Source organism: Chionomys nivalis, chromosome 6 (genome assembly GCF_950005125.1).
Source record: "Chionomys nivalis chromosome 6, mChiNiv1.1, whole genome shotgun sequence".
Classification (NCBI taxonomy): domain Eukaryota; kingdom Metazoa; phylum Chordata; class Mammalia; order Rodentia; family Cricetidae; genus Chionomys; species Chionomys nivalis.
The window spans coordinates 94,106,671-94,132,787 of record NC_080091.1 but is presented as its reverse complement, the minus strand read 5'-3'; the positions used below and the strand labels follow the sequence as shown (position 1 = coordinate 94,132,787).

Sequence of the window (26,117 nt, the reverse complement as noted above, 5' to 3'; positions counted from 1 at the left end):
GTGGACGTCTGTAATCCCAGCCACTAGCTGCTATGGGCTGAGAAGCTTCTTTTGCAATATATCAATGATTGCAGGCTCAAATGAGAATGAGAGACATTGAAGGCTTACACACACACACACACACACACACACACACACACACACACACACAGAATCCAGACAAGAAGCTATTGAAGAGAGACCTTTAAAACTGTGATAAAGACGCTGAAGTGTAGCTATTCACAATGGCTGGCTTCCAGGGGCCAGGGAAGGACTCGGTTTTCTTTAAGGGGCTAACCAGTGGGTTTTTGACCCTGCTCCAATGATTTGGTGGGGAATTTTTCATTTTTTCATGGCAGGGAATAAGGGTGGGAAGTAGAAGCAAATGTGATCAGGTATATTGTATGAATTTCCCAAATAATTAATAAAAATATGTTGGGGAAAAAAGGAATACACAAAAACAGTCAAACTCTTGAGAAATGATTTTCCCATTCAAACTGCTTAGGAAGAACATCACTGTACAGGCCCAACACTCTCTCTTTTAATTTAATCTTTAATATTTATTATATTTTAAAAATACTTTGCATAGCCGGGTGGTGGTGGCGCACGCCTTTAATCCCAGCACTTGGGAGGCAGAGGCAGGCGGATCTCTGTGAGTTCAAGACCAGCCTGGTCTACAGAGCTAGTTCCAGGATAGGCTCCAAAGCCACAGAGAAACCCTGTCTCGAAAAACCAAAAAAAAAAAAAAAATACTTTGCATAGAGCAATTTTATTTGATAAAATCGTAAAGCTTAAACTATTTAAAAGTGTAGAGGCAAAACACCCACCTCTTTTGGTGCCCTGTTTGCACCTTACAAGAGAAGTTTGTGCATTGTTGTTATATTTATTAATATTTCTTAATTTATTCAGTGGATATATATATAGTGTCTGCATATATTCTATAATAAGATAGATATGAGTTCAGATTAGGTAGATAGATAGATAGATAGATAGATAGATAGATAGATAGATAGATAGATATTATGTAGGTATACATAGGGACAGATGTTGCATAAATTCTCTTTGGTATTAATAATAAATGCTCAGAGTCAGCTCTCAGGAGCTGAAAGCTGAAGGATCAGAAAAGCAGAACATCCAGCCACTAGAGTTCTTACCTCTACCAATGCTCAGACGAATTTTGAGCAACCTCAAAACTCTCTGACCATCAGACAAGGTGCAAATAGGCTCACATTTATGGGCCTCCACAATTCCTCCCTTTTTATTAATTTTAATAAAACCTGTGCTTCTGCAACAGGACAGGTCATTGCATCTGCCCTAGGTGAACCTTTTCCCATTTCCCAGACTTACTTGTTTTGGGTACATGCATTCCAACAATGCATGTCCATGTCTTAGGTGCCTGCGGGGGGATAAGGATCAAACCCATCTTCAACTGCCAACCTCTGTAATCAAAGGGTTAAGGGAGAAAGTACCTCTGGGCTTTGTGTCTCTGAGCCAAGTTTCTGTCAAGAGAGTTCACCTGCAGTTAGATAATGCTTTGTAAATATACATGCTCCTATGGCTACAATCTCTCCCAATTAAAGGAGTGAAGAATCACCAGGGTTAGGAATGCCCTTTTCAATTGATCTAGAGTGTCTTAACAATTTCAGCTGTATTAAAATCTAAACTTTTTACCAAATATCAAATCCAAAAATTCATTGAAAATGTCAAATTTTTCTTAACATCTTATGGTAAACTAAAGCAGTTACAAACATTAACAGGTCAATACCATAATTCTAGAGTAGAAATTAACAATAAACACACAATTTGTCAAATCATAACTCTTTTAAATCCATTCCAATCAAAAGACAAGAAAAGGTTTCTCTGATGGGTGAGAATCCAACTGCATTGCTGCTTTTAAGTATTGTCTCAGTCTCTGAGCAGCAGGAAAAACCCTTAGGCTACCTTCCTTATATCTGAAGTAGGGCTTCAGTCACTCCTTGTAATGAGTCTTTTTTCTCCTGAGGGTAAAATTGAGTTCTCAATTCTCAGGTCCTATATTTCAAACAGCAGATTGAATGCCATATTGGCAAAATGAGTTCTGTGTCCCAATGAATATAACAGTCAAATGTTCAGTCACATTTCTGGTCTGGATTCAAGGTAAACAAGTAAACAGGACTCACTAGGTCTAGAAGTTGGTGTAGTAAGTCCATCAATAGCCTGGGATCACCATGATCTTTCCCTTCTCATACTGCAGCAAGTTGTTGTAAGTCAGGAACATTAGTTCAGGTACCCCTTTCTTCAGCCTGAAGCATGGTGGTATGAGGAAATCAGGATCACAGTTTCAGCAACTACTTTCCACTTCTCCTATGGAGTCATCAGTGGCTGCAATGCCATCAGGTGTAGTTGGAAGGTTGTTAGTTCATTCCTGACTGCCCAAACTCCTAAAATAATCACACAGAAATCTTTATTAATTGTGATACTGTTTGGCCAATAGCTTAAGTTTTCTTCTGGATAACTCTTACATGCTAAACTAACACATCTCCATTAATCTGTGTATTGCCACATGGTTGTGGCTTATCGGGTTTCATCCCTGGCATCTGACTGCAGCAGGGCTACATGGCATCTCTTTAATTCTGCCTTCTTTCTCCCAGCATTCAGTTTAGTTTTCCTGCCTAGCTCTATTCTGCTAAGCCACTGGCCAAAACAGCTTTACTCATTAGTCAATAAAAGCAATGCATATACAGAATGACTCCCCACACTGTTTCCCCTTTTCTGTTTAAATAAAAGGGAAGGTTTTTAAACTTTAACATAGTAAAATTACATATGACAAAACAGGTATCAAGTAAGAATTAGAGTTACAATATTTATATCTACTTTATTTTTTATCATGACTAAGGAAAACTATAACTATCTATTCTTCAACCCCATCAAAGACTCCAGAAGGATCTAATATTACCTAAGTGAACAGGAAGTGCATTGTAAGCAACTTCCAAAACTCTAGAATTGACGAGGCATCTCGCTGCCTGGGCAGTCACCCAAAGTTCTTCTGTATCATTGGGGCATCCATCTTCAGCCTACTGACTGGTCCAGAGTATCTGGCAGACTTTTCTATGAAGTAGGAAATTTTAAAGGCAGTTCCATCTATATTGGGAGTTTGTCAGTCACTTTCTTCTGTGTCTTGCAAAATGTCTGGCAGACTCTTTAATGAAGCAGGAACCCTGGAGGGCTGTTTCAACTTCTTTAGGCAACTTCAGCAGTCATTTTTCTGTGGGTCCTGCAAGTCAAGTCAAGAAATTCAGGCAAGAGCAGTTTCTTGCTCAAATGGCTAGCAAACTCCATGAGGAGCCTCTTCCATTCCCATCATCCTCTTGAAGTAGATTGGTGCTGCCAGGAGCAGACTTGTCTCATTGTCATAAGCTCTTAAAACATCTTAAATGACATATTCTAAAGGTCCCTGAAAGATTTGAGGAATACCTATCTAATTGAAATATATCTAGAAAACCTAACATGACTACAAACTTAACTACTATAGATGATTATCTATTAATCTATATTTTTAAAATATACATTGCACTTTAAATGTGCTGCACAAATACAATACCTTAATCAAGACCAGAAATATATATAACAAAATTGACCTTAGATTTGTATCAGTAAACCAAGATCCATACCAATGCAAATCTCTATAGCATATCCCCCTTTAAGATGTAAACAAACATTTATAAACAATATTTGGGAATTTGTACATAGTTATCTCCAAATTGCTTTCTACTTTTTGTTGGCAAAGTAATTTTTGGGAGTGTTCATGGCAACCTTTCAGGGGGGTCTTCGTCCATCAAACTACTTTAGTCTGGAAAAAATCCATAAGTTCTCATCCTCTATAGAAACAAATATATAATCTCTTTTCCAAAGCAACATATCCTTAGACCCAAATTTTGAAGTCAAGATACCTTTAAAGTATATGTGTTGGTTTAGCTTAGCAGCCAATACAATGAAATGTCTCTCTGTACTTAGTTCCTTCACAGTCAAAAAATTCAAAGAAAACACAATAATATACATAATCCAGACTCTCTGTATGTATTTCATTTTTACGTGACTTATTTTTCTCACTCTATTACTTTTTCTACAAGTTTCCTCTGTCTCTTTAAAGACTTTGTTTTATTTTTATTTTTGGTGTTTTTTTTTTAAAAAACAAATATACTTCTTTTTATAACTTTCTATACTCTTTTTCTTCTCTCACCCAAGCCTACGTACATTTTAAAAACACACTGTGACCCATTTAGAGGTCTTTTTCATCTGAATTTGTCTTTATTGTGTATCTGTAATTCTTTTTTTTTTTTTTTTTTTTTTTTGGTTTTTCAAGACAGGGTTTTTCTGTGGTTTTGGAGCCTGTCCTGGAACTAGCTCTTGTAGACCAGGCTGGCCTCGAACTCACAGAGATCCGCCTGCCTCTGCCTCCCAAGTGCTGGGATTAAAGGCGTGCGCCACCACCGCCCGGCTCTGAATATTTATTTATTTATTTATTTATTATGTATACAATATTCTGTCTGTATGCCTGATGGCCAGAAGAGGGCGCCAGACCTCTTTACAGATGGTTGTGAGCCACCATGTGGTTGTTGGGAATTGAACTCAGGACCTTTGGAAGAGCAGGCAATGCTCTTAACCACTGAACCATCTCTCCAGCCTTGTAATTCTTTTTTGACCAGAACCTCTTCTTAAAATGCTAAGTGGCATGGCTAGGACTACGGTTGCTTTGCCTTTTGACTCCGCCCAGTCTAACACGGCCCAGCTGAGGTCCATTCACTGCTTCTGAGACCACCAGGTGGGATCCATGCTCACCGCCTCAACTCTAGTAACCAGTCGTCCCATGCTGCCACAAAGTGACTTGTAGCATGCTTCCCACAAACCCCACTCAAGTGCTCAGCCTTATGAAAGAGCCAGAGTTCGTGATGGCAGCATGGACCAGGAAGCCACCATTTCAAAACCGTGTAGGTTTTCTTTTCTTCTACCACTGAATCAGGAAAATCTCTCTTAAAGAAATCCCTCCTCTGCTTGCTTCTAGCAAACAGAGCCCAATCAAGAAAATGCTGCTACCAAAAAAGTCATGCTTAACTCTGTTCTTTTGTATCTAGGATTCCTTTCCAAGTTTTCTCAGGTTTTACATGAATTTAGTCAGTTCCTTGTTGGTGCACCAATTTGTTGAGGGAGACTGCTAGTTCATTTCCTGACCACCCTGATTCGAAATAATCACACAGAAATAATATTATTTGTAATACTGTTTGGCTGGTTGTAAAAGACAGTGTCTGCTCTCACTCTATGGTTTGCATGCCTGGAACCAGGCTGGAGATTTAAAAACACATGCACACCAACAGACAGTGACATGGGGACATGGGTCATCCTTTATACAAGAATGCCACCTATATTGTGCACAGGGGCAGCTTATATAGGGATACTTAACTGATAGTCATGCCCCCACTCTTGGGATTTTCAGTTGTAAAACCCACTAGAATTCACTCCCCTGTTATTAAGGTCTCATGCTCAGAGCAGCTGCAAGCACAGGTAAACTAGTTGTTTTGCTCAGTTCACTCCAGCAGACAAAGGGTCTGAGGCAGGCAGAGAAAGTCAAGGTGCCAGGGGTCTGCAGCCCCCAACAGCCAATAACTTAAGTGTATTTCTAGCTAACTCTTATATCTTAAATTAATCCATTTGTATTAAACTATGTATCGCCACTTGGCTGTGGCTTAACAGCAATATTCCAAAGGATTTCCCATACCATCAGTGCCCCCTCCATTGTGCTCCAACATTTTGGCTACCCTGGGAAGCTCTCATGATTGGCCTGGCAGTCAGCCTCTCAGTTCTGGGGTTCTAAGTGTGTGCCACAACATCTGGCTTTTCATGTGGGTGCTAGGGATTCAAACTCAGGTCCTCAGCCGGGCGGTGGTGGCGCACGCCTTTAATCCCAGCACTTGGGAGGCAGAGGCAGGCGGATCTCTGAGTTCGAGGCCAGCCTGGTCTACAAGAGCTAGTTCCGGGACAGGCACCAAAGCTACAGAGAAACCCTGTCTCGAAAAACCAAAAGAAAAACAAACAAACAAACAAAAAAAAAAAAACAAACTCAGGTCCTCATGATAGGAAAGGAGAAATGTGCATGTATTTGTGCAAAGAGGTTTTGTGGATGTTTTTATACCTTTTTCTCTACAGTGTATTACTATTTAGTATCAAAGGTTCTCTTTTATTTGTTTACTGATTGATTGATTGATTTGGTTTTTTGAAGCAGGTTTTCTCTGTGTAGCTCGGACTGTCCTAGAACTAGCTCTGTAGACCAGGTTGGCCTCAAACCCAGAGATCCACCTGCCTCTGCTTCCCAAGTGCTGGGACTAAAGGTGTGTGCCACCAAGTTCAGCTCTCTTTTATTTATTTTTTTAGTGTGAGGTTGTTTTTCATTTAGTTATTAATATGTGTGTGTGTTCATGCACAGACATGACATGAAACGTGTGTGAAGTTTTCCTCTGACCTCCATATGTGCACCAAGATACATGTGCATGTAGGCAAAGGTGAGCTCACAAACATATGCGCAGCTACACAAATAAATAAAAATAATATAAAACTTACATTGTACCCACACTGTATTATTTTAAAGGTAGGAAATTGGTCAAACTTAAATATTTACCTGTGGGAGAAAGAATTTATTATGGTAATTTGTTATATAGCCATAAGTGAAATATTAAAGAAAAAAATTATGAGAGTCCTTGAATAACATGATGGACTCCATGCCACATTTCCATCAGAGGAGTGATCCGAGGAGGCCATGTTTCGGGTTTTTTTTTTTTCCCTGAAAGTTTGAATTGTGGTTGGAAGTAAAAAATTCTTTTGTTTGACTTTATTTATATGCATATGATTCTTTTGCCTGAATGTATGTCTGTGTGCTGTGTGCATGCCTGGTGACCTCAGCAGCTAGAAAAAGACAACAGGTTCCTTGGAATTGGAGTTGTAGACAGTTGAGCTATCACATGGGTGGCTGGAAGAAGACAGCAAGTGCTCGTAACTACCTAAGCCATCTCTCTAGGCTCTTGGAAGCAAAAATATTTTAAATGTTTTTTAATTGACCCAGTTAAACAAGTTTCTACATATTTCTGTGTAACATGCTACATTTTTTTTGGTTTTTTTTTTTTTCGAGACAGGGTTTCTCTGTGGCTTTGGAGCTTGTCCTGGAACTAGCTCTGTAGACCAGGCTGGTCTCAAACTCACAGAGATTCACCTGCCTCTGCCTCCCAAGTGCTGGGATTAAAGGTGTGCGCCACCACCGCCCGGCAACATGCTACATTTTTAATACCTCTCTGATTTGTATAATATTTAAATAAAATTATAGAGACAAAGTTTTTACTGTACCTCACAAAGTTGTCACAGCAGTGCGAGACAAGGCGGAGATGTTTGAATGCTTAAGAGCTCTCGCTGCTATCCACAGAGGGCCTGGCCTTGGTCGCCGACCACCACATGGTGGCTCTAGACCATCTGTAAGTCTAGTTCCAGGTGTGCGTGTAGGCACATCTAACTAAGACAGAAGTTGGCACCAGGCACTGAGGTATTGCTGTGATAGGCCTGACCACGCATTTGTTTGAAGGAATTTGGATTTAGGGACTTTGGATTATTTAAGCAGTGGAATGCTTTAAGCCTGTTTAATGGGCCATACTAGTAGGAGCCTAGAGGACAGTGGTGCTGAAGGTGATTTGAACTGTGGGGCCCTGGCTCAAGAGGCTCCAGAGAAAAATGCTAGTATGTGGCTCAGAGACCCATCTCTTGATACTTTGGTGAAGAATTGCTGCCTTTTGCCCTTGTTCAAAAAGTCTGCCTGAGACTAAGGTGAAGAGTTTTGAATTAATTTCATTGGCAAAGGAAATTTCCAAACAGCCAAATATAGACTCTTTTATGTGGTTATTAGTGTTCACTCTGATGAAGATCTATAATGAAAAGGAGCACCCTGAGAAAGGAAAAATACAAAATGTACAATTGGGGGAAAGGAGGGGCACCAGGAAGCAGAATGGAACTAAGTCCTATGTTCAAGGAGATAAAAAGATTAAAGAGAAGCTTGATGTTAAGTGGAAAAAGACCCCATGTGGAAAAGTTTCCAACTTGTGAAAAGGAATTAAGGAAAAGCTCAGAATCAGATGGTGGTGCACACCTGTAACCGCAGCACTGAGAAGGCAGAGGCTGGTGAATCTAAATTCAAGGCTGGCCTGATCTACGGAGCAAGTTCTAGGACAGCCAAGTTTAGGTAGTGAAGGGAAACATCAGAAACAGAAAGCTGATGAAGATGTATTGAACAAGGGGGTATGTTCTAGCCCCAGCAAGCAGCAGAACTTGTTTTGGCCTCATGTTTCTGGCTTTAGAGTCAAGGATAGAAGAAAGGGGTTATGGAATCTCCCTCTGTGACTAAGGAAAGCTACTGAAGCCAGGAATGTGTCAGGGGTGTCCCTGAATAGAGACCTAGAGAGGTCATTGTGTGAAGCTGTGAAGATGAAGCCTGGATTACCTTGGGAACCCCAAGATGTTGGAGATGCCTGAGTCATGGGATCCTGCCGAGTAAAGCTGATAACAGGGAATGGAACCAGCCCAGGAGAAAGAAGAGTGTTGCAGTCAACAAAGCTGAAAGGATTTGGAGATCTGAAAAAGATGTTGACATCAGACATTGAGATGCAGAGTTTGGAATTTGCCCATTGATGCGCAAAACAACCCCACACCAGTTAGTATTTAAAGGGGCATTTATTTTGGGGTTAAAACTCACAAAGCACCAACCGTCAGGAAAGGAGCCTAGTCACCTGGAGCAGGAACCAAGCGCCGGAACCAAGAGCAGGTGGGGAGCACACCTGCCAGATTTATAGGTAAATATTGGTCTAAGGGGTACCCGCCCTACAAACAAGGTGATTGGCTGGGGCTTCCCCTTCAGCCCATCTTGCTTTTGCTCTTGCTTTAGACCAGAATTTCCTCACTAGGTTCCATTTTTGAACAGTAATGCACATCCTGTAAAATAATGCTATTATATGTTGGAAGTATATGATCTGCCTTTTGATTTTGATGTTACAGGGGATTACAGTTAAGGGATTGTATGAATCTCTGAAGAGACTTTCAACTTTGGATTTTTAAACAAGTTTGAGATTGTTATAGACTATGCAGACTTTTAAAGTTGTACCGAATGGCTTTCTGCATGATGGCTACAAGTTCATGGGGGCCCCCCGGAGTGGAGTGTGGTGGTTTCAATAGGAACGGCCACCAAACACTCATGTGAGCATCACTATTCGGAGGTGTAGCCTTGGTAGAGGAAATGTGCCACTGTGCAGACAGGCTGTGAGTTCTTAGACACTCAAGCTATGCTCAGGGTGGCACAGTCTTTTTCTGCTGCCTGTGGATCAGGATGTAGAGCTCTCAGCTCCTTCTCCAGTATCATGTCTGCCTGCATGCCACCATGCTTCCTGCCACAGTGATAATGGATTGAACCTCTGAAACTGTAAGCAAGACACCCCAATTAAATGTTTTCCTTTATAAGAATTGCTGTGGCCATGATGTCTCTTCATGGCAATAGAAACCTAATAAAATACCTCCCTTCCCCCTTTAGAGACAAGAACCTCTGTAGACCTGGCTGGCCTGGAACTTCTATGGAGATCATGCTGGCCCCTAACTCACAGAGACCCATCTGCCTCTGTCTCCCCAATTATGAGATTAAAGGTTTCCTCCACTGTACCTGCCTACCCTAGATAGGAAACCCGTAACAGATCAAAGTAATATTTTACCAAAGTGGTGCAACCTGGCGAACTAATGAGGTGATTGGGATTATTTCCAGGAGCGTGGGTTACTTATGGGAGCAGGAATGACCCATGGGTGGCTGAATCACTGAAACACCTACTCAGTACATGAGCACTTAGGATAGCTGGAACGTTGGAGCTCTGAGCAAGCCCTGCAGGCAGGTTGGCCAGCATCTCCTCCCCCAGTCATTGCTGGCTCAGTCTACAGCCTTGGAGAAGGACCTTGTGAATCTTCCAAGTTCCTGCTTTCCCAGACAGACGTCTGTTTACCCTGAGTCAATACTGCAGTATGGAATGCTTCAGCTAAGAGGAAATGGATACATTCTCCATCTGGCTCAAACAAAGGCTCCTCGAGCTAGAGCTGATATACGACCTCGCTCTTTTCTGGACGTGTGTGGTGTGTGCGGTTCCCCCACCCACGTGGTCTTCTAGAGTTCCAGGACTTTATTAAAGCTTTTAAAAACCCTCACTGGCTCGTTCACTCTCCATTTTTTGACAGCCTATAATTAACCCCATACTTTTACCTTGTTGCTCCGCCTGCGGGGTGTTTGAGAGCAAACATCCAGTCAGGGGAAATGAAGATGGGGGCAGAGAGGTGTTTTGGGAAGGAATGTGGAAGTGCACCCTGGTTTTCCTCGGTGGCTCCTAAAACCCTGCTTCGTGTACCATTGTGCTGAGATGCTGTGAGTCTTAAGGCCTCTCTGGATCTCCGAAAGGCCGACCAGAACTGTAAAGTTAAAAATCTCACAAGGTTCATGTTTCCTGCTGAAATAAAATCAGCTTTTGAACAAAAGCAAGTATTTTTCAGATTGTTGTAAAATGTTACTTTCCAGGGTTCTGAAAAGTCCTGGTTTGGGCATTTTCCCCCGCTTCTTTTCCTTGTTGCCTGTGTGGAGCCAACTTTTGGACATCCATATTCTTGTTCTCATGAACAGACTCTTTTTTTTGTTGTTTTTAAAGATTTATTTTTATTTTTCAATTGCGGTATGAGTGTGGGTACCCACACAGTCCAGGATCCCCTCGATCTGGAGTTACGGGATGTGAGCTACCTAATGTGGGTGCTGGGAACTGAGCTTAGGTCTTTTGCCATATCTGCCCTGTCTCCAGCACCTGGAAAAGCTTTGGATTAATATGTTTATTATATTTCCACTCTTCCCTGCTATTTATTTATTAGAGTTAATGAACTTCATACAATGGCTATGATACAGCTGGGTTTGTGGAAGCGGGCAGGATGCTGCCATAGTGAGCAGGACAGGACCAGGGATATGGCTGGATCAGTAGAGTGCTTGCTTATATTAGCATTGAGACCCCAGCAGTGCACAAACCGGCTGTGGTGGCTCATATCTGTAACCTCAGCACTCAGAAGGTGGGAACAGGCTGGGCGCTGGTGGCACGTGTCTTTAACCCCAGCACTCAGGAGGCAGAGACAGGCAGAGCTCTGTAAATTCAAGGCCAGAGCAAGTCCAAGGACAAGCTCCAAAAAGCTACAGAGAAACCGTGTCTTGAAAAACAAACAAAAAGGCAGAGCCAGAAGGTTCAGGAGTTCAAGGTCACCCTTGGCTCCACTGTGACTTAAGGAGCAGCTGCAGACAAATGGTTTGGGGATTTACGCACAGGCAACCATGGTTCCTGGCATTCTAAGTTTGGAGCTGTTGCCATCTTGCAGGTCTATGGGCACTGCCTACCTACTTGCTTCTGTCTGCTGTGCTCTGGGCACTGTGGGCTACGATGGCCACTTTTCACAGCTATAGGAATGCCACCTGAGAGGTTCCGAGTCAGAGTCAGGAGGCCTGAGCCAACTTAGCACAGGGGCTGTGTTCCTGACACCCTAGAATCTTGCAGCCTGGTCAGGCTTTCCTATATCCATTAAAGAGCAAGCTTGGTTCAAAAGAAAGAGGGGGAGGGAAAGGAGGGTGGGAGGGAGGGAGGGAGGGAGGGAGGGAGGGAGGGAGGGAGGGAGGGAGGGAGGGAGAGAATGAGTCATGGACTATTTTGGAATCTGACTTTCATAAAGGGTTGGGAAACTATACCTGACCACTCTTGTCAGTAACTGTCTCTAACATCACACGACACTGGATCCACACAGACGCCTGTCTCCACTGGAGCTGCTCTTGCTACACAAAGGTAACGCTGCTTTTGATGTTGACACCACCAAGGCTCCTGGGCATCTCGCGGCCTCACTATCACTTTACTCAAGGTCTGCTGGTGTCACACGTCTGCATTCTGGTGTGAAGAAGTCTGGGAAGGTGATTCTTACTTCTCTATGTTGTGTGACTCGTGGATTCTCACTAAAGCCCCGTGGTGGTCTGAAGAAAACGGACCCCCATAGGGCAATAGAGTAGCACTATCAGGACGTGTGGCACGGGCGGAGTGGGCGTGGCATGGGTGGGGTGGGTGCGACAGGGGTAGAGTGGGTGTGTTACGGGTGGAGAGGGTGTGGCGTGGGTAGAGAGGGTGTGGCACAGATGGAGTGGGCGTGGCACAGATGGAGCAGGTTTGGCACAGATGGAGTGGGTGTGTCACGGGTGGAGTGGGTGTGTCACGGGTGGAGAGGGTGTGTCACGGGTGGAGAGGGTGTGGCACAGATGGAGTGGGCGTGGCACAGATGGAGTAGGTTTGGCACAGATGGTAGAGTGGGTGTGTCACGGGTGGAGTGGGCGTGGCACGGATGGAGTAGGTTTGGCACAGATGGAGTGGGTGTGTCACGGGTGGAGTGGGCGTGTCACGGGTGGAGAGGGTGTGTCACGGGTGGAGTGGATGTGTCACGGGTGGAGTGGGTGTGTCACGGGTGGAGCGGGCGTGGCACGGATGGAGTAGGTTTGGCACGGGTGGAGGAACTGTCACTATGGGGTAGGGTTTGAGGTCAGTTTTCTTCCTGTTGCCTGTGGGTCCAGATGTAAACTCGTACGTAGCTACGTCTCCAGCACCACGTCTGTCTCTACACTGCCATGCTTCCTGTTGTGATGGTAATGGACTACACCTCTGAATTGTAAGCCAGCCCCAGTTAAATTTAATATTTTCCTTTTGAAGAGTTGTCGTGGTCATGGTGTCCTCACAGCAACAGAAACCCTAAGGCAGCCTCCAAAATGAAAACTTCCCCTTTCCCATAAAACACGTACAATGTACATACAGTGTCATGAAGAGCTCATGAGAGAGAGAGATTCAGTGGGTATCAGACCCTTGCAGCCTCTCGAGCCCTCAGCATCGCACACGGAGGGCCAAGTTTCCAACATAGTAATGCTTTCAGAGAACTCAAGCCATATTCAAACTGTAGCCATACTACGGACTATATGTTTATGTGATGGGTGATCTTGGTTGTCTACTACACCAGATTTAAAATGACCATGGAAACACACTTCTAGGAAGATGTAAGGGGGAATACCCACCCAGAACATAGGTGGCATCAAAAGAGGAGAATGGAAGCTTTCATCTCTACAGACGAGTTCATCACCCTGGCAGCAGTGTGGCAAGCTGCTTTGTTACTCAGTACTGTGACTTCTCTGCCATGATGCACTGTACCTTCAAACCCTAAGCTAAACCAAATTTTTCTTTTCAGTTGTTTTAATCCCTCTCGTTTTAATTGTTTGGATAGAAAAGTACTATACATTTTTCCCACTCCCCTCTCCCCTTCCACTCCCTTGCCCCCCATGCTCCCAATTTGCTCAGGAGATCTCATCTTTTCCCCCTTCCTAGGCAGATCTTATTATTATGATTATTATTATTTTTAGTGGCACACACCTTTAATCCCAGCACTTGGAAGGCAGATGCAGGTAGATCTCTGTGAGTCGGAGGCAAGACTGTTCTACAGAGCAAGTTCCAGGATAGCTAGGGTCACACAGAGAGATCCTATCTCAAAAAAAAAAAAAAAGTATTTTTGTGTGTGTGTCAGCCTGTCTGAATGTATGCCTGTGTACCACATGTGTGTGCAGTACTCATGGAGACCAGAAGGTGGCGTCAGATCCCCTGCAATTGGAATTAATTGTGTCACTGGGTGGGTGCTGGGAACCAAACTCAGGTCCTCTGTAACAGTGGCAAGTGCTCTTAAGTACTGACCACTTCTTGAAGCTGCTTTCGCCAGGTATTCGGGCACAGAACCGACTGAGAACAGTAACACACAGACAATGGGATGAACAACGGACTAGACCCATAACAAACCTGACCACGTGGGCTGTGGGCCTTTGGAACTGGCCTATAGAAGGAAAGCCGAAGCATTTAGAACTTCGCGCAAGGCAAGCTCTAGAATGGCAGAGAACTTACTGGGTTATTTTGCTGGGAGTTTGGAAGACCAGAACGCCGAGAGAAACGCAGTGGAAGCTGGTTTCTGAGAGAACAGAGACTCGCTTGGGTACCAGACTCACTATGACGAAGAGCCCGCTGCCTTCTGCGCATGTCTTGGAGTCTGACTGAGTCTGGATTCAAAGGGAACTAACTTCTTCAGTACAGGAAATGTCAAGACATCGCTAGTCCGTTTGCTTGTGAGACAGTCTTCTTAAGTTTCCCATGCTGGCCTGAACTTGAGACTTGTGTCAGCCTTCGGCATAGCTGGGATAAGCGGAGTGTGCCCCGTGCCTGCCCCCGGATCTCTCAGGTGAGCCCCAGCGTCTGGTTAATTCTTTAGTGCTCTCACGGTTTTTTGTTATTTTATTTTTCGATTTTAATATTCTGTTGGCAAAGAGTTGGAATTACCTAGACCACAGCTGTTAGAAGCAGAATCACATATATTCTCTTGAAAAATAATGATATGAAGACATTTGTATGTGTATAGACCTCACTAAAGCCCTGTGGTGGTCTGAAGAAAACTGCCCCCATAGGGAATAGAGTAGCACTATCAGGAGGTGTGGCACGGGCGGAGTGGGCGTGGCATACATACTCTTAAAAGAATATATTGGTCAATTCTAATGTATGTGAATGTGAATATGTAGTTATAACAAAAAATGTTATCTTAGGAGTAAGTAAATTCTGGGATAATTCTGAGGATCTCTGACATTCTGAGAAAAAGCCAACTTCTGAGAATAAACAGTTAAACTGTGACAGTTGTGCATTATATTATTATTATTATTTTAGATAGGGTCTCATGTATGGCTGAGGATGACCTTGAACTTCTTATCACCTGCTTCACTTCCGGGAGTACCGAATTACAGCTATGAACCACCTCACCGTTTATGGGATGCTGGGAATTGAAGGAACCGCTCTACCAACTGAGTTACCTCTCCAGCCCAGACCATTGTTCTTAATCAAGTTATATTACCAGCTGGCATACTTTCCCACAATTATCAGCAATTCTATCTTCTGCCTGAGTCTCTATTCGCAGAGTTAGAAGCTTCCTCTTTGATATCCTTAAGGCAGAGAATGCTTTTATCAAGTGGTGAATATTTATTCTCAAGAAAAAGACTTAGGTGATTTTATTTTTTAAATATTTATTTATTATGTATACAATATTCTGTGTGTATGCCTGCAGGCCAGAAGAGGGCACCAGACCCCATTACAGATGGTAGTGAGCCACCACGTGGTTGCTGGGAATTGAACTCAAGACCTTTGGAAGAGCAGGCAATGCTCTTAAAGGCTGAGCCATATCTCCAGCCCTAGGTGATTTTAAAGTAGTAACCTGAAGGCTGTAGAGCTGCCCTCTGTCAGTCAAGTGCTCGCCCCAAAGCATGAGGGCCCAAGTTTGTATCTTCAGCGCCAATGTAAAAGCTGGGGCAGCAACTACTGCCTTTCACATAACCTCAAAACAAAACCAAGCAAGACCCGGTGGTGCACGCCTTTCACCCCAGCACTCAGGTGACAGAGGCAAGGGGGTCTGTGAGTTTGAGGCCAGCCTGGTCTACAGAGTGAATTCCAGGCTACACTGAGAAACCCTGAGTCAAACAGCACCCCTATACAAAAGTTTAATACCATGAATGTTGGCTGTGTGTGTGTGATTGGAAAGAAGATCTTAACCATAAAAAAAAAAAAAAAAAAAAAAAGAGCAACATCACTGGAAAATCTATCATATCATGAAATTCTTCCAGGGGCCCAGCACATTAAAACAATAATCTCATCTCCAGCAGAGAATTGGAAATGGAATGAATCATTTGAATTTTTTTTTTTTTTTTTTTTGGACAGGGTCTCACCCGGTGGTGTTGCTCTCCCCATAGAGACCAGGTTGGCCTTGCATTCAGAGATCCACCTGCCTTTGTCTCTTAAGTGCTGGGAATGAAGGTGGATGCCACCATGCTGGGCTAATTTTAACTTTTAAGCAATATGTGTGTGCGTGTATGTCTGAGTGGAAGGTTTGTGGATGTGATTGCTGGGTCTGGGAAATCAGGGTATCTGGTCCCCAGGAACTGAAGGTACAGGCAGTTGTGAGCTCCTGATGTGGGTTCTGGGAATCACACTGAGGTTTTCTGCAATACAGTACATATTCTTTTAAAAAATGGTTTTTGAGATTTACACTTTGTGTATGGGTGATTTGCTTGCATGTATGTCTATGCAACACACACATGCAGTGTCTACAGAGGCACAGGTGGTTTTGAGTCACCACATGGGCACTGGGAGTCGAACCCAGGTCCTCTGGATGAGTAGTCAGTCAGTGCTTTTAACCACTAAGCCATCTCTCCAGCTCCAGAGTATTTGTCAGTACTGAATAAGAGGGTAAATTAAAAAAAAAAAATCCCTTTTGCTAATTAATCCCTGTATCTCAGTGCCCCCAAACAACAGGTCAACAGCAATTAAGTAATTTTAATTAACAAAATTTTAAAAATTAACTAAAAATTAACTAGGTCACAGTGGAGTTACTACTTATGATAGACTCTAAGACTTTTGTGTACATACATTAACTATTGAAGAAAAGGAACATGTATTCGACAAAATTGGGGGTGTCTTTATTTCCAAAGCCATTTAAACGTTAACTTAGAAGCTCATAAACACAGACACTCGCTACCGCTAGTGCTTAGTTATTTCTTTCCTAAGCCTTTGTCCTTATCCCGATGATGCGCTAAGTGTGTGTCCAAAGTCTTAGGAAGAATCAAATTTCTTGGGCTAATTTTCAGTATTTTAGTAACTATGGCAGAAATGATCATCAATAGAACTAAAGATCTCAGCACTCAGGAGGAAGAGGTAGGTGGAGCTCTGAGTTCAAGGCCAGCCTGGCCCGGAAGGCTAGCTAGTCCCACAACAGCCAAAGCTACAGAGAAACCATTTCAAAGATCAAAAACAACAAAAAGGTGCTGCAGAGAACCTGGGTTCAGTTCCTTGGCCCCAAAAGGTGGTTTACAAATGCTTGTAATTTTCATTCTAGGGGATCAGATGCCCTCTTCTGGCCTCCATGGGCACTACACACAGGTAGCGCAGACAAGCTTGAGGCAACACAACACACACACAGACATGCACACACCTACAACTTAAGTCAATTAGAACCACTGTCACTATCCAAGGACAGACCTTTCATAGGAGCAAATAGCTGCTTCTATCCTGGGCTTCCATCAGAGAAGTGTCCACTATAGCCAATTTACTTCCCTCACAGCCAAGGGTATTAAAGAACACTGACCAGTCCCAATGCCCAAGCAGTTCTCAAATACTTTATCTGAAAACCCAGGCCAAGATATGCCTAATAGTTAAATAGGAGTTCGATAGGGCTGGTTTATAAACCAGCTAACTGCCCTGACTTGAAAACCATGGAGTTAATGAAGTGCGAGGACCTTTGACAGGGCGGTCTCCTCTCTAAGCCGCACTAACACGTGTTCGCACACACTTGTTCATATGGTGTAGGAGGGTCTTCTATGTGTTGCTTTCATTGGTTAAATAGAAACCGCCTTGGCCTTTTGATAGGACAGCAGCTTAGATAGGCGGAGTAGACAGAATGCTGGGAGAAAGAAGGCAGAGGCAGGGGGCACCCGCCATGAAGCCGCCAGGTCAGAACATGAATCTTTCCCAGTAAGCTACAACCCCGTGGTGACACAGATTACTAGAAATGGGTTGAATCAAGACGTGAGTTAGCCAAGACAAGGCTAGAACTAATGGGGCCAGGCAGTAATCTAATAAATACAATTTCCGTGCGGTAATTTCGGGTATAAACTAGCCGGGTGGCGGGGACGCAGCCCACCGCTCCTTTTACTAAACACGTGTACCCAAGGAGGCCAGAGCCACCGAAACTCTTGGAGGCAGAGTTACAGGCAAGTGTAAACTGATGTGGGTACTGAACTCAGGTCCTTTCCAAGAGCTGCACTTGTTCTCAACAATTGAGTTACTGCTCCCATGACTCAAGACTTTTGTCTTTGAGAAACCACAATCTTGTATATATACTTTTTTTTTTTTCCAAGACAGGCTTCTGTGTAGCAGTCTTTGGACATTGCCCTAGAACTTCCTCTGTAGATCAGGCTGGCCTCGAACTCAGAGATCCACCCACCTCTGCCTTCTGAGCATGTTGGGATTAAAAGTGTACACCACATTTTTTCTTATGTATTTTTGTGAGTACTCAATTGGCATGTATGCCTGCGTTCCAGAAGGATCAGATCTTATATTTTTGGTTGTGAGCCTAGCTTTTAATGGCTGAGCCATCTCTCCAGCCCTGGATCAGATCTCATTATACATATGGTACTGAGCTGCCTTATGGTTACTCAGGACCTCTAGCAGAATCAGTGCTCCCAACAGCTGAGCAGTCTCTCCAGCCCCGGCCTTAACTTTTATAACAATGTAACCTCTATGTGGCCTTTTCTGTGTTTGAAAATATATTCCTAGAAAAATATGAATAAACCAGCCTGGTCTTCAGAGCAAGTTTAAGGACAGGCTCCAAAACCAGACACACCGATCCAAAACATTGGGGAAAAAAAGTTCAGAGTATAGGTGATATTAGGCCAAGTTTGAGAGGAATTTTTCCTCACAATTAACATTTCTAAAGATTGCTCAATACCACAAGGGATCCATGTGCACACACACACCTTGTTGGGAAGGCTGCTGCTGCTGTTTCCTCCCTTGCTGCACAGAGGGGGCAATTTTGGAGTCAGTTTTTTCCATGTGCTCCAGGTTGTAGGAACTGGTGCCTGCAGGCGCAAGGTCATCCACCGGTAGGCCTGTCCACTGCTTTGAGCTTAGCAGTTTGGTTAGGATGAAGGAAAACGTCAATGACCAAGTACATTCTTACTCTTAGTCTTAATAAACCATCTCAATGATCTTTGTTTTTTTCAAGTCATACATAAAGACTTAACTAAAATTTTATTTTAAAAAGACTTTATTTTGATCAGGGAAAAATGACAATCTCAATGTCAACTTGTCACCTAATTGTAAGTTTGAACTCACAGGTATTCTTATTCTGGCACTGTACCTATTAACATAATGTGCTCTCCCTTCTATTGTCTTGGTTGCAATGATTCTTTTTAACAGCCCAACACTGGTACTTGGCCATAATAAAACGAGGCCAGTGCATTTTAACTTGATAGCCTAGCAAGTACAAATATGAGAACAAAGTTGTTGTAGGCATTTTAAAAAAGGTCATCAGTATAAAAAGCTTACACTGGTCTTCTAAGACCAAGTACTCTAAACTTGAACAAATCCCAAACCTAGAAGCGTCTGTGGAACCATGGAAATCCCTTTTCTAAGTCCAAGCATTCAACGGAAAACTCAAAGCTTGTATCACCTTAAAATCTTAAAGTTTTTAACGCCCCAGAACCCAGAACATAGACCATGACTCATCTTTTCCACTGCCCTTTCCTCTGCCTCAACACAGAACTGCTTAAATCTACTTAGCTCATGCACTATGGTGGGATGGATGCACCAGTGTCAGCTTTCCACTGCATCCAAACCTCAGGACAATCCCATACATCTGATGAGGCCCCTACTACCAGTGTGACAGCATCCTTCCCTTGCATTTATCTATAGTACTAAAACCCCAATAACTATGGTGATCAGCTAAAGCTTTTTCTAGCAGACAAGCCATTAACTCTTAAAGCCAGAGCCAACTATCACACACGATTTGTCAGATAAGAACAAAGCAAAGACAGCCATTTTACAAGCTTTGTGCTAACAGGCTTTGTATCTTTTATGGTGAGAGAAACCAGGGCTGTATGGATACTCAGCTCGAACAGCACTGTGCCAGCGAGGCAGTCCTAGCCCAGCAAGGTGCTTCCCTTAGAAACAATCTGAAAGCACAGCTCCCACTAGACAATGTCAATCACAATAGACTGTAGTGTCAGTCTCCAGATACCCCAGGGAAAACATCCAAAGGTATGGAATGAATCTCACTTAACAGAGAAATGAAGCCTTAGACGGTAATCACAGAACACCTCTACAGAAACCAGGAACAAGGGGACACTAGGCTAGTCTCTTCCTGTGGACCAATACCCCCTTATAAAACAAGCTGTGCCTTAATTATTGCTTCTTTATAAAATTACATTTCCACAGAACTATGTAGTACCTGACGCAGAAAAACAATCACATAAGGAAGCATTTATTTGAGGTTTAACATGAATAATACAAACAAAAATTTGTGTAAACACAAATCCACATTGAGTCATAACACAGATAGATAGCAAAGGACAAAGTAAAAACAAGAAACTAATTGGCAGCTATATACAGTTGGACACAATTGTGTCATGTACACTAGAAAGTCTTTTACAAAATAATCATCTCAGGTCAACACAAGATCAAGCAATCTTCAATGTCGTCCTGTAAGATGGTTTCTTTACACCTCCTAAAACAAAAACAAAACAACCATTAGCTGTGTGCACCCTCCCAAGCTTGCAAAGGTCCACTTTCATGAATTAAGTCCTCACTTTATTCTTTTCTTCAACAATTAAAGATCACATGCATGTTTATCGACAAAGTGTAGTTTGGGTGTTTGAAAAACTCACTGTGGAGTTCCCAAATGACATTAGGTGGATTCACTTTGGAACACAGGAATGTAATCTTTCCACAGTTATAAGCCTAGCAGATGAAGGCCAACTAGAGGCATAGCTCTAGCTAGCCAAGTAGAATGCTATCAACCAATACAAATTTCAGGCAGGTTTAGAATAGTAACATGACAATGAATTGCTTTGTGCATATGATCTTTAACTTATATCCCAGATTTAAAAGTTCTTGTTTTGGTTTGTAGATTTCACTATTAGCTATAAAAAGAAAAAGCAAGCATTAAATCTTAAAGAATGAACACTTAAAATGAGGCTCCACAATTGAATACAACACTAAACAGAAGACCAAAATGATTAAGCTGTAAAAAGGCATTTATGTACTTTAACTCCTGCAAAAAACCATTTAAGTTAAGTTTAGACACTTAATCTCCAAAAAGATTAAAAAGAAGCAAAGTCTGAAGTTTCCACTTTTAATCTTTACGCTGGTACATGAAGTTGGAAGAGACCATACCACAGGACAGCCTTTTCTGGTGTATGCCTTGCGCTCTGCCCGCAACGTGCGACCCCCAGAGATAGACGTGGTCAGGGTGACACACGGCCTGCAATGAAGTTCCCGCTGGCGGGTACAAACAAGGTATAATGTCAGAGTTAGAAGACAACATTCTTGTTTTCCTTAAGTTGTACCCATTTCAGTACTTTACCTGTTAATAGTTCTAAAAAAAGTTTAAACCTCCTGGTACACAAAGCAAACAGAAAAACTCTTAAGTTTTTCTGTAATTCTAAAAAAGGTGAGGTAAGACTTTAAAGTTAAAGATCTATAGACACTTTAGGCAAAACAGGCTCATAAAGCAATTACAAATTTACAATTTAGTGAAGACTACATATATTGTTTACTCTTTTCCATTTGTCTATTGATCTTTAAATGAAATCAGACATTGCCAATGTTTCCTCGTAAGCTCACACACCTGCTTTCTCCCAGGTCCTCCTCAGTAGGGCTGGTAATTGTTCTGGTGATTGCCACCCCCTCGGGATGCCTTGCCATAAGTGCTCTGTTGACCTAGTTTGAAAGGATACATACATGTTTTACTAAGAAAGTTTTTTTATAAAACTGCCCCTTAAACTATGCATGCTGAACATTAAAAATATCAAGCCACCTTAACAGTCAATAGAGTTGTAATTGCACTTTAAATAGCCATCACTGTCTGTTACTTTCCTATGACTACACAATATAACAACTTCACTCCAATCATCAATAGGAAACTCATACACACAAACAACTTCAGAATGGGAAAGTACTTCAAAACTGAATTTAATGCCACTGGTTTATAAAATTAAGTTAAGTATTCTTACCGCTGTAGTCTGCATATCCCTGTCCATATCCATAGTTCCCATAGTTATACCCAGTATAATCATATCCGCCATAGCCACTATAGTTTTGATCACCACCATAGGCACTATTATAATTTCCATATCCTTGATCATAATAGTTATTAAATCCTTGGTTCCAGTTTTGGCCCTGACCTGAAACAATGCACAATGATGGTTAGGAAACCACTTTGGACCCTCTCAATGCTAACACAACATGATGCATTCTGTCCCCTACACTGTACTTTAAAACAGAACACCCCCCACAAATCAGCCTTTACCATGTGGGATCATCATAAAAGATTCACTCTAGCTACCTTTTCTTATGGGCCAATTGTACCTAGCAGCTAACTGCCTTAGCTTAGAAATCAGTGTCCCCCAAATTAGGTCTCACCTCTTCCTCGTCCCCTAGCACCACCTCTTCCACCAGCCGTCCCACCTCGTCCACCTTTTTGTTGTTGCTGTTGCTGCCTGTATACCTCTTTGGGTTGTGCAACTTTGATTTCGCACTAAAAACAAACAGAATTTTTGCTTATGTTCTAAGCTCTGAACACAAAACCACTTTTCTTTTCAAACAGGCTTTTCACATCCACACTTAATGTAATTCAATTCATTTACCTTCCCAGAACCTATTTGATGGTATCTGCTTTCTAACAATTTCTTTACTGGCTCTTCATCTGTATATGTGATAAAACAGAATCCTCTTCTTTCATTTGTTTTTGTATCCATGGGAAGCTCGATATTTTCTATCTGAAATCAGGTGCACATTCAAAACAAAACCAGCAGTTAAAGGGGAAGAGACTAGGTACTACAGGCTTCTCACGAACACCACAAGCCCATCCTACTGAGCAGGACTCTTTCCGCTACCTTCTTTTAAAGCATCTTCTACCCCAGAGTGGCCACAGGTTGGCTACACATCACTTTAAGCCTTTGAGCTTTGGCTACACCAGGCTCCTACTATAGCACAGAAAGCAGCCATTAAGATGCAGTAACTAGAGCATTCAGTCCTATCCTGTGAAATATTAATGACCACTACACAAAACTGACCATGCACGAGTATTTAAAAAACACACCAGATGCATGCAAACAAACACAGCCCACCTCTCCAAAGGCTCCAAAATATTCTTTGATTTGTTCTTCTGAAGTATCTGGACTCAATCCACCCACAAAAACCTTTTTAGGGGGTTCTTTTCCCTTTAAAGCTTTGGCCCTTTTGGGGTCTATCAATTTGCCATCCAGTTTGTGTTCTTTCAGTTCCAAAACCTGGAAGACAAGTTAATTTGACAGGAGCTTAGAAGCCCGGACCACTTTTTAAAGGCGACACTAAAGGCACAGTGCAGACCACATCCCTACCTTATCCACACTAGCAGCATCTTTGAAAAGCACAAATCCAAATCCTCTCGATCGTCCAGTGACTGGATCTGTTTTAATAGTGCAGTCTACAACTTCCCCAAATCGAGACAAATACTCAGTCAGATCTTTCTTGCTTGTGTCCCAGCTCAAGCCTCCAATAAACATTTTACTAGAAATAAAGTTATTTAAAAAAAAAAAAAGACTTAATAGTAACTTCGCGATCACTTCAACCCTGTAATTAAACAGTAAAAAAAGTACAGGGTAATTTATTCACTAAGTGCAAGCAATCTGCTTTGATTACAAACGCTAATTGGTCACAAAAACCTTAAGATCACTTGCTCGGACCAGCAGACAGGTTGCTTTCTACCATGCAAACACAAAGCGCCAACGAAATCCCGTACGGGTTCTGCTCCGATGACTTTGGGTTACAAAGTACAACTTCTACAACCGAATCCCCCACAACTTAAAGTGAACTTTCACCCACAGCTCTAGACTCAACTTGCTACCTAAAGAACTCCACGTATCAGTCAGCTACCGGCGCCCAGACCAAGTTGCCCAAACCTCCCCAGGAAAAGCCGCCCCGGCTGTAACACACACAATGAAGAGGCGGTGGCAGCTGCAGCGTGCGGCGCACCGAGCCCGGCCCCTCCCCCGCGGCCCCACGCGGCGCCTGCGCACTCGGGACACCGGCGGCGCCGCCCTCCTCCCTCCCAACCCCTCCTCCCTTCCCCCACTCGCGGCGGGCCTCTCGAGTCACCCCGTCTTACTTTCCACTAGTGGGGAAGCTACTGGGGTCCAGCGGGCACGCGGAGAATCGACTCGGGGAAATAGTGGGGGCAGCGCGCGCAGCTCCAGAGGGACGAAGGGCGCGCGCGGGGCCCTGGGGGAGGGGAAGAGCGGAGCGTGCGGTACCCGTCATCCTGCTGATTCTTGCTCGCGTTGATCTTGGATCCCTCTGCGAACTCCTCTATGTTGCTGTACTCGTTCATGTCCTCCATGGTGGCGGAGCCGTCGGCGATGGGTTGCTGGCGCGCAGTGCGGGTCCCGGCGGCGGCGGCGGCGCGTTGTATGGAGCCGGATTTAAAATGGCGGCGGAAGAGATCCGGCCGCCGCCTGCGCCCTCCCTTTATAGCCGCCCCGCCCGCCAATCGGGAGGGCTGCTGGGCGGTGACGTGGCGTGGGCTCCGGCGCGCCCCCTGCCGGGAGGCGCTGGAAGCGAGCGAAGGGAGGAGCGGGGCGAGCTGCCGGGGCGCCCGCGGCCGCCAATGGGAAAGGCTGCGGGAGGCGAGAGTCGCGGGAGCGGAGGGGAACAATGGCGGCGGCACATGGGAGAGCCGGGGCGGGACCTCCATCGCGGTGCTCCGGGTGAGGAGCGAGGTGGAGCTGGGGGTCGGGCTGAGCGGACAGGAGCGATCAGAGGAGCGAGTCCGATGCGCAACAAATCCCGGGCTGCGCCGTCGCAGGGCCACAGTCCCTCTTGCCTGGAGAGCCTTTTGTGTCGCGCGTCCGGTCTGGCCCACTCCCGTCCTGCGCCCTCAGTCCCCCAGTGCGGAGCGGCGGCGGCTGGGACCGCTTGGCTGCTCCGGGAAAAAGGCGGCGTGCACCCGAAGCTGCAGCGCGCTCGCCCGCCCTCCCGCCCGGCGCACGCGTGTTCCGTCCTCGCGCCGGACCCGCGATGACCCCCTGGGTGGTGGCGACTGTTCCGCCGTCGCCGCGGGGCGGCGTCGCCTCGGGGGGGGGGGTCCCGGCTGCAGGGTCGACGCAGCCCGGGTCCGAGCGGCCTCCCGGCTGGCTGTGGCCGCGGCGGAGGGCGGGGCCTGCTCGGATGACTGAAGCGGTGCCGAAGCGCACGCGGTGGGCGGGGAAGGGGTCAGGTGAGGGCCAAGGCAAGGGGACACTCACGTCCCCGGCGCGCCACTCCAGGGGCTCCCGTTGCACGTGCCCCGGCCGTGCCACTCGCGCCGGCTCCACCAGGCTGCGGAGGGCTCGCGCCCGCGCTCCGGGTTCCGGGCTCGGGGGTTCGCTTCTTTGTTCCCGCCCACGCGAGGCCCATTTTGACGGATCGCGTTCGCGGCTCGTCGGTGGCCAATCGGCGCGCGGGCCCTGCTTTCCCCGCCCCCTGGGGACCCCGGAGCACCGCCCCTCTGCCTGCTCACGTGGTCCGGGCCTGCGCGGCTCGTCTGCTCTTTGGGGTGCAGCACCTTGGGCGGCTTGCTCTGCCATCGCGGGTCCCTGGAGCCGGCCTGTGTGCGTTCTAGCCTCTAGTCGCTCGTCGCTGCCAGCGCTCCGACCGTTGCTGGGCGTCCCGGGGCGCAGGCGGCGCTCTCCCGTTTACTAGCGAGACCGAGCCCGTGGTAGCATCCGGCAGGGAAATGGTCGTGGTTTCGGTGCCCTCCGAAGTCACAGTTATCCTGTTAGATATCGAAGGTACCACAACCCCGATTGCTTTCGTGAAGGTGAGGGGCGGAAGGGAGCGGCCGAGTTATTTGTGCCTAAAAGCGTCTGAAAAAGAAATTTAAGTGTTGCGGATTTTGCCTGCGGGCTCGAGGAGACGTGGTGTGGATTTGCGTCTCTGGAATGGGGAAGAGCGACGCTGCGGGGGTGCTTTTCCTAGCGCCACCATCTTCTGCCTTCCCTGTCCTTGCTTTTGGTTAGGAAGAGAAGGATAGGAAATAGTGGAGGTGGTGTCAGTAAAGACTTGGGGGAAGGCAGGTCAGCTGGGAGGAGTTGGGATGACGGCAGCGCCCGTGGCCTGGCAGGTAGGTGTGTACCCTGTCGCCTGGTGCCTGAGCGTCCACCACGTGCTGGGTTGCGGCCTGGA

General features: G+C 44.9%; 3 protein-coding genes across 9 annotated transcripts in view; 1 reads left to right on the top strand and 2 right to left on the bottom strand.

Annotated features, from left to right (window-relative positions):
• Positions 1 to 20,157: 20,157 nt before the first annotated feature.
• Positions 20,158 to 25,311, bottom strand: Hnrnpdl (heterogeneous nuclear ribonucleoprotein D like). Of its 6 annotated transcripts, XR_009057255.1 has the most exons (9): positions 24,209 to 25,308; positions 23,297 to 23,465; positions 23,045 to 23,206; positions 22,562 to 22,693; positions 22,338 to 22,452; positions 21,929 to 22,099; positions 21,544 to 21,635; positions 21,090 to 21,194; positions 20,158 to 20,421 (listed from the first exon to the last, which is right to left on the bottom strand). XR_009057255.1 is itself a non-coding variant. In XM_057771804.1 (8 exons), exons 1-7 carry the CDS (start codon positions 24,646 to 24,648, stop codon positions 21,565 to 21,567), a joined length of 1,260 nt encoding a protein of 419 aa, XP_057627787.1. In that variant the 5' UTR covers positions 24,649 to 25,308; the 3' UTR covers positions 20,158 to 21,194; positions 21,544 to 21,564. The 6 variants fall into 6 exon arrangements, 5 of the variants coding, with proteins under 5 accessions (XP_057627787.1, XP_057627786.1, XP_057627789.1 ...); XM_057771804.1 differs by having other exon boundaries at positions 20,158 to 21,194; XM_057771803.1 differs by lacking the exon at positions 21,090 to 21,194 and having other exon boundaries at positions 24,209 to 25,307.
• Positions 24,710 to 25,519, bottom strand: LOC130876387 (collagen alpha-1(I) chain-like). Its single transcript, XM_057772896.1, has one exon. The coding sequence runs from the start codon at positions 25,517 to 25,519 to the stop codon at positions 24,710 to 24,712; it is 810 nt and encodes a 269-aa protein (XP_057628879.1).
• The window catches only part of Enoph1 (enolase-phosphatase 1), a 25,521-nt gene continuing 24,864 nt past the window's right edge, over positions 25,461 to 26,117 (top strand). Inside the window, exon 1 of one of the 2 annotated variants that reach the window (XM_057772936.1) lies at positions 25,461 to 25,723. Coding sequence is in view for 1 of the 2 variants with exons in the window: in XM_057772935.1 (XP_057628918.1) it covers positions 25,669 to 25,752 (84 nt within the window). In the remaining variant the exon portion in view is untranslated. Of the gene's footprint in view, positions 25,753 to 26,117 lie in introns of both variants that reach the window. The other variant, XM_057772935.1, reaches the window with a different exon arrangement.

Bases quoted from the DNA above. Each gene is read 5' to 3' on its own strand.
- Hnrnpdl (XM_057771804.1), bottom strand. From the start codon at position 24,648: ATGGAGGTCCCGCCCCGGCTCTCCCATGTGCCGCCGCCATTGTTCCCC. The intron at 22,694-23,044 runs GTGGGCTGTGTT...ACCTGATTTCAG, and splicing joins ATTTTGGAGCCTTTGGAGAG to ATAGAAAATATCGAGCTTCC. The intron at 22,453-22,561 runs GTAAATGAATTG...GTTTGTTTTTAG, and splicing joins ATCAAATAGGTTCTGGGAAG to TGCGAAATCAAAGTTGCACA.
- LOC130876387 (XM_057772896.1), bottom strand. From the start codon at position 25,519: ATGGCAGAGCAAGCCGCCCAAGGTGCTGCACCCCAAAGAGCAGACGAG.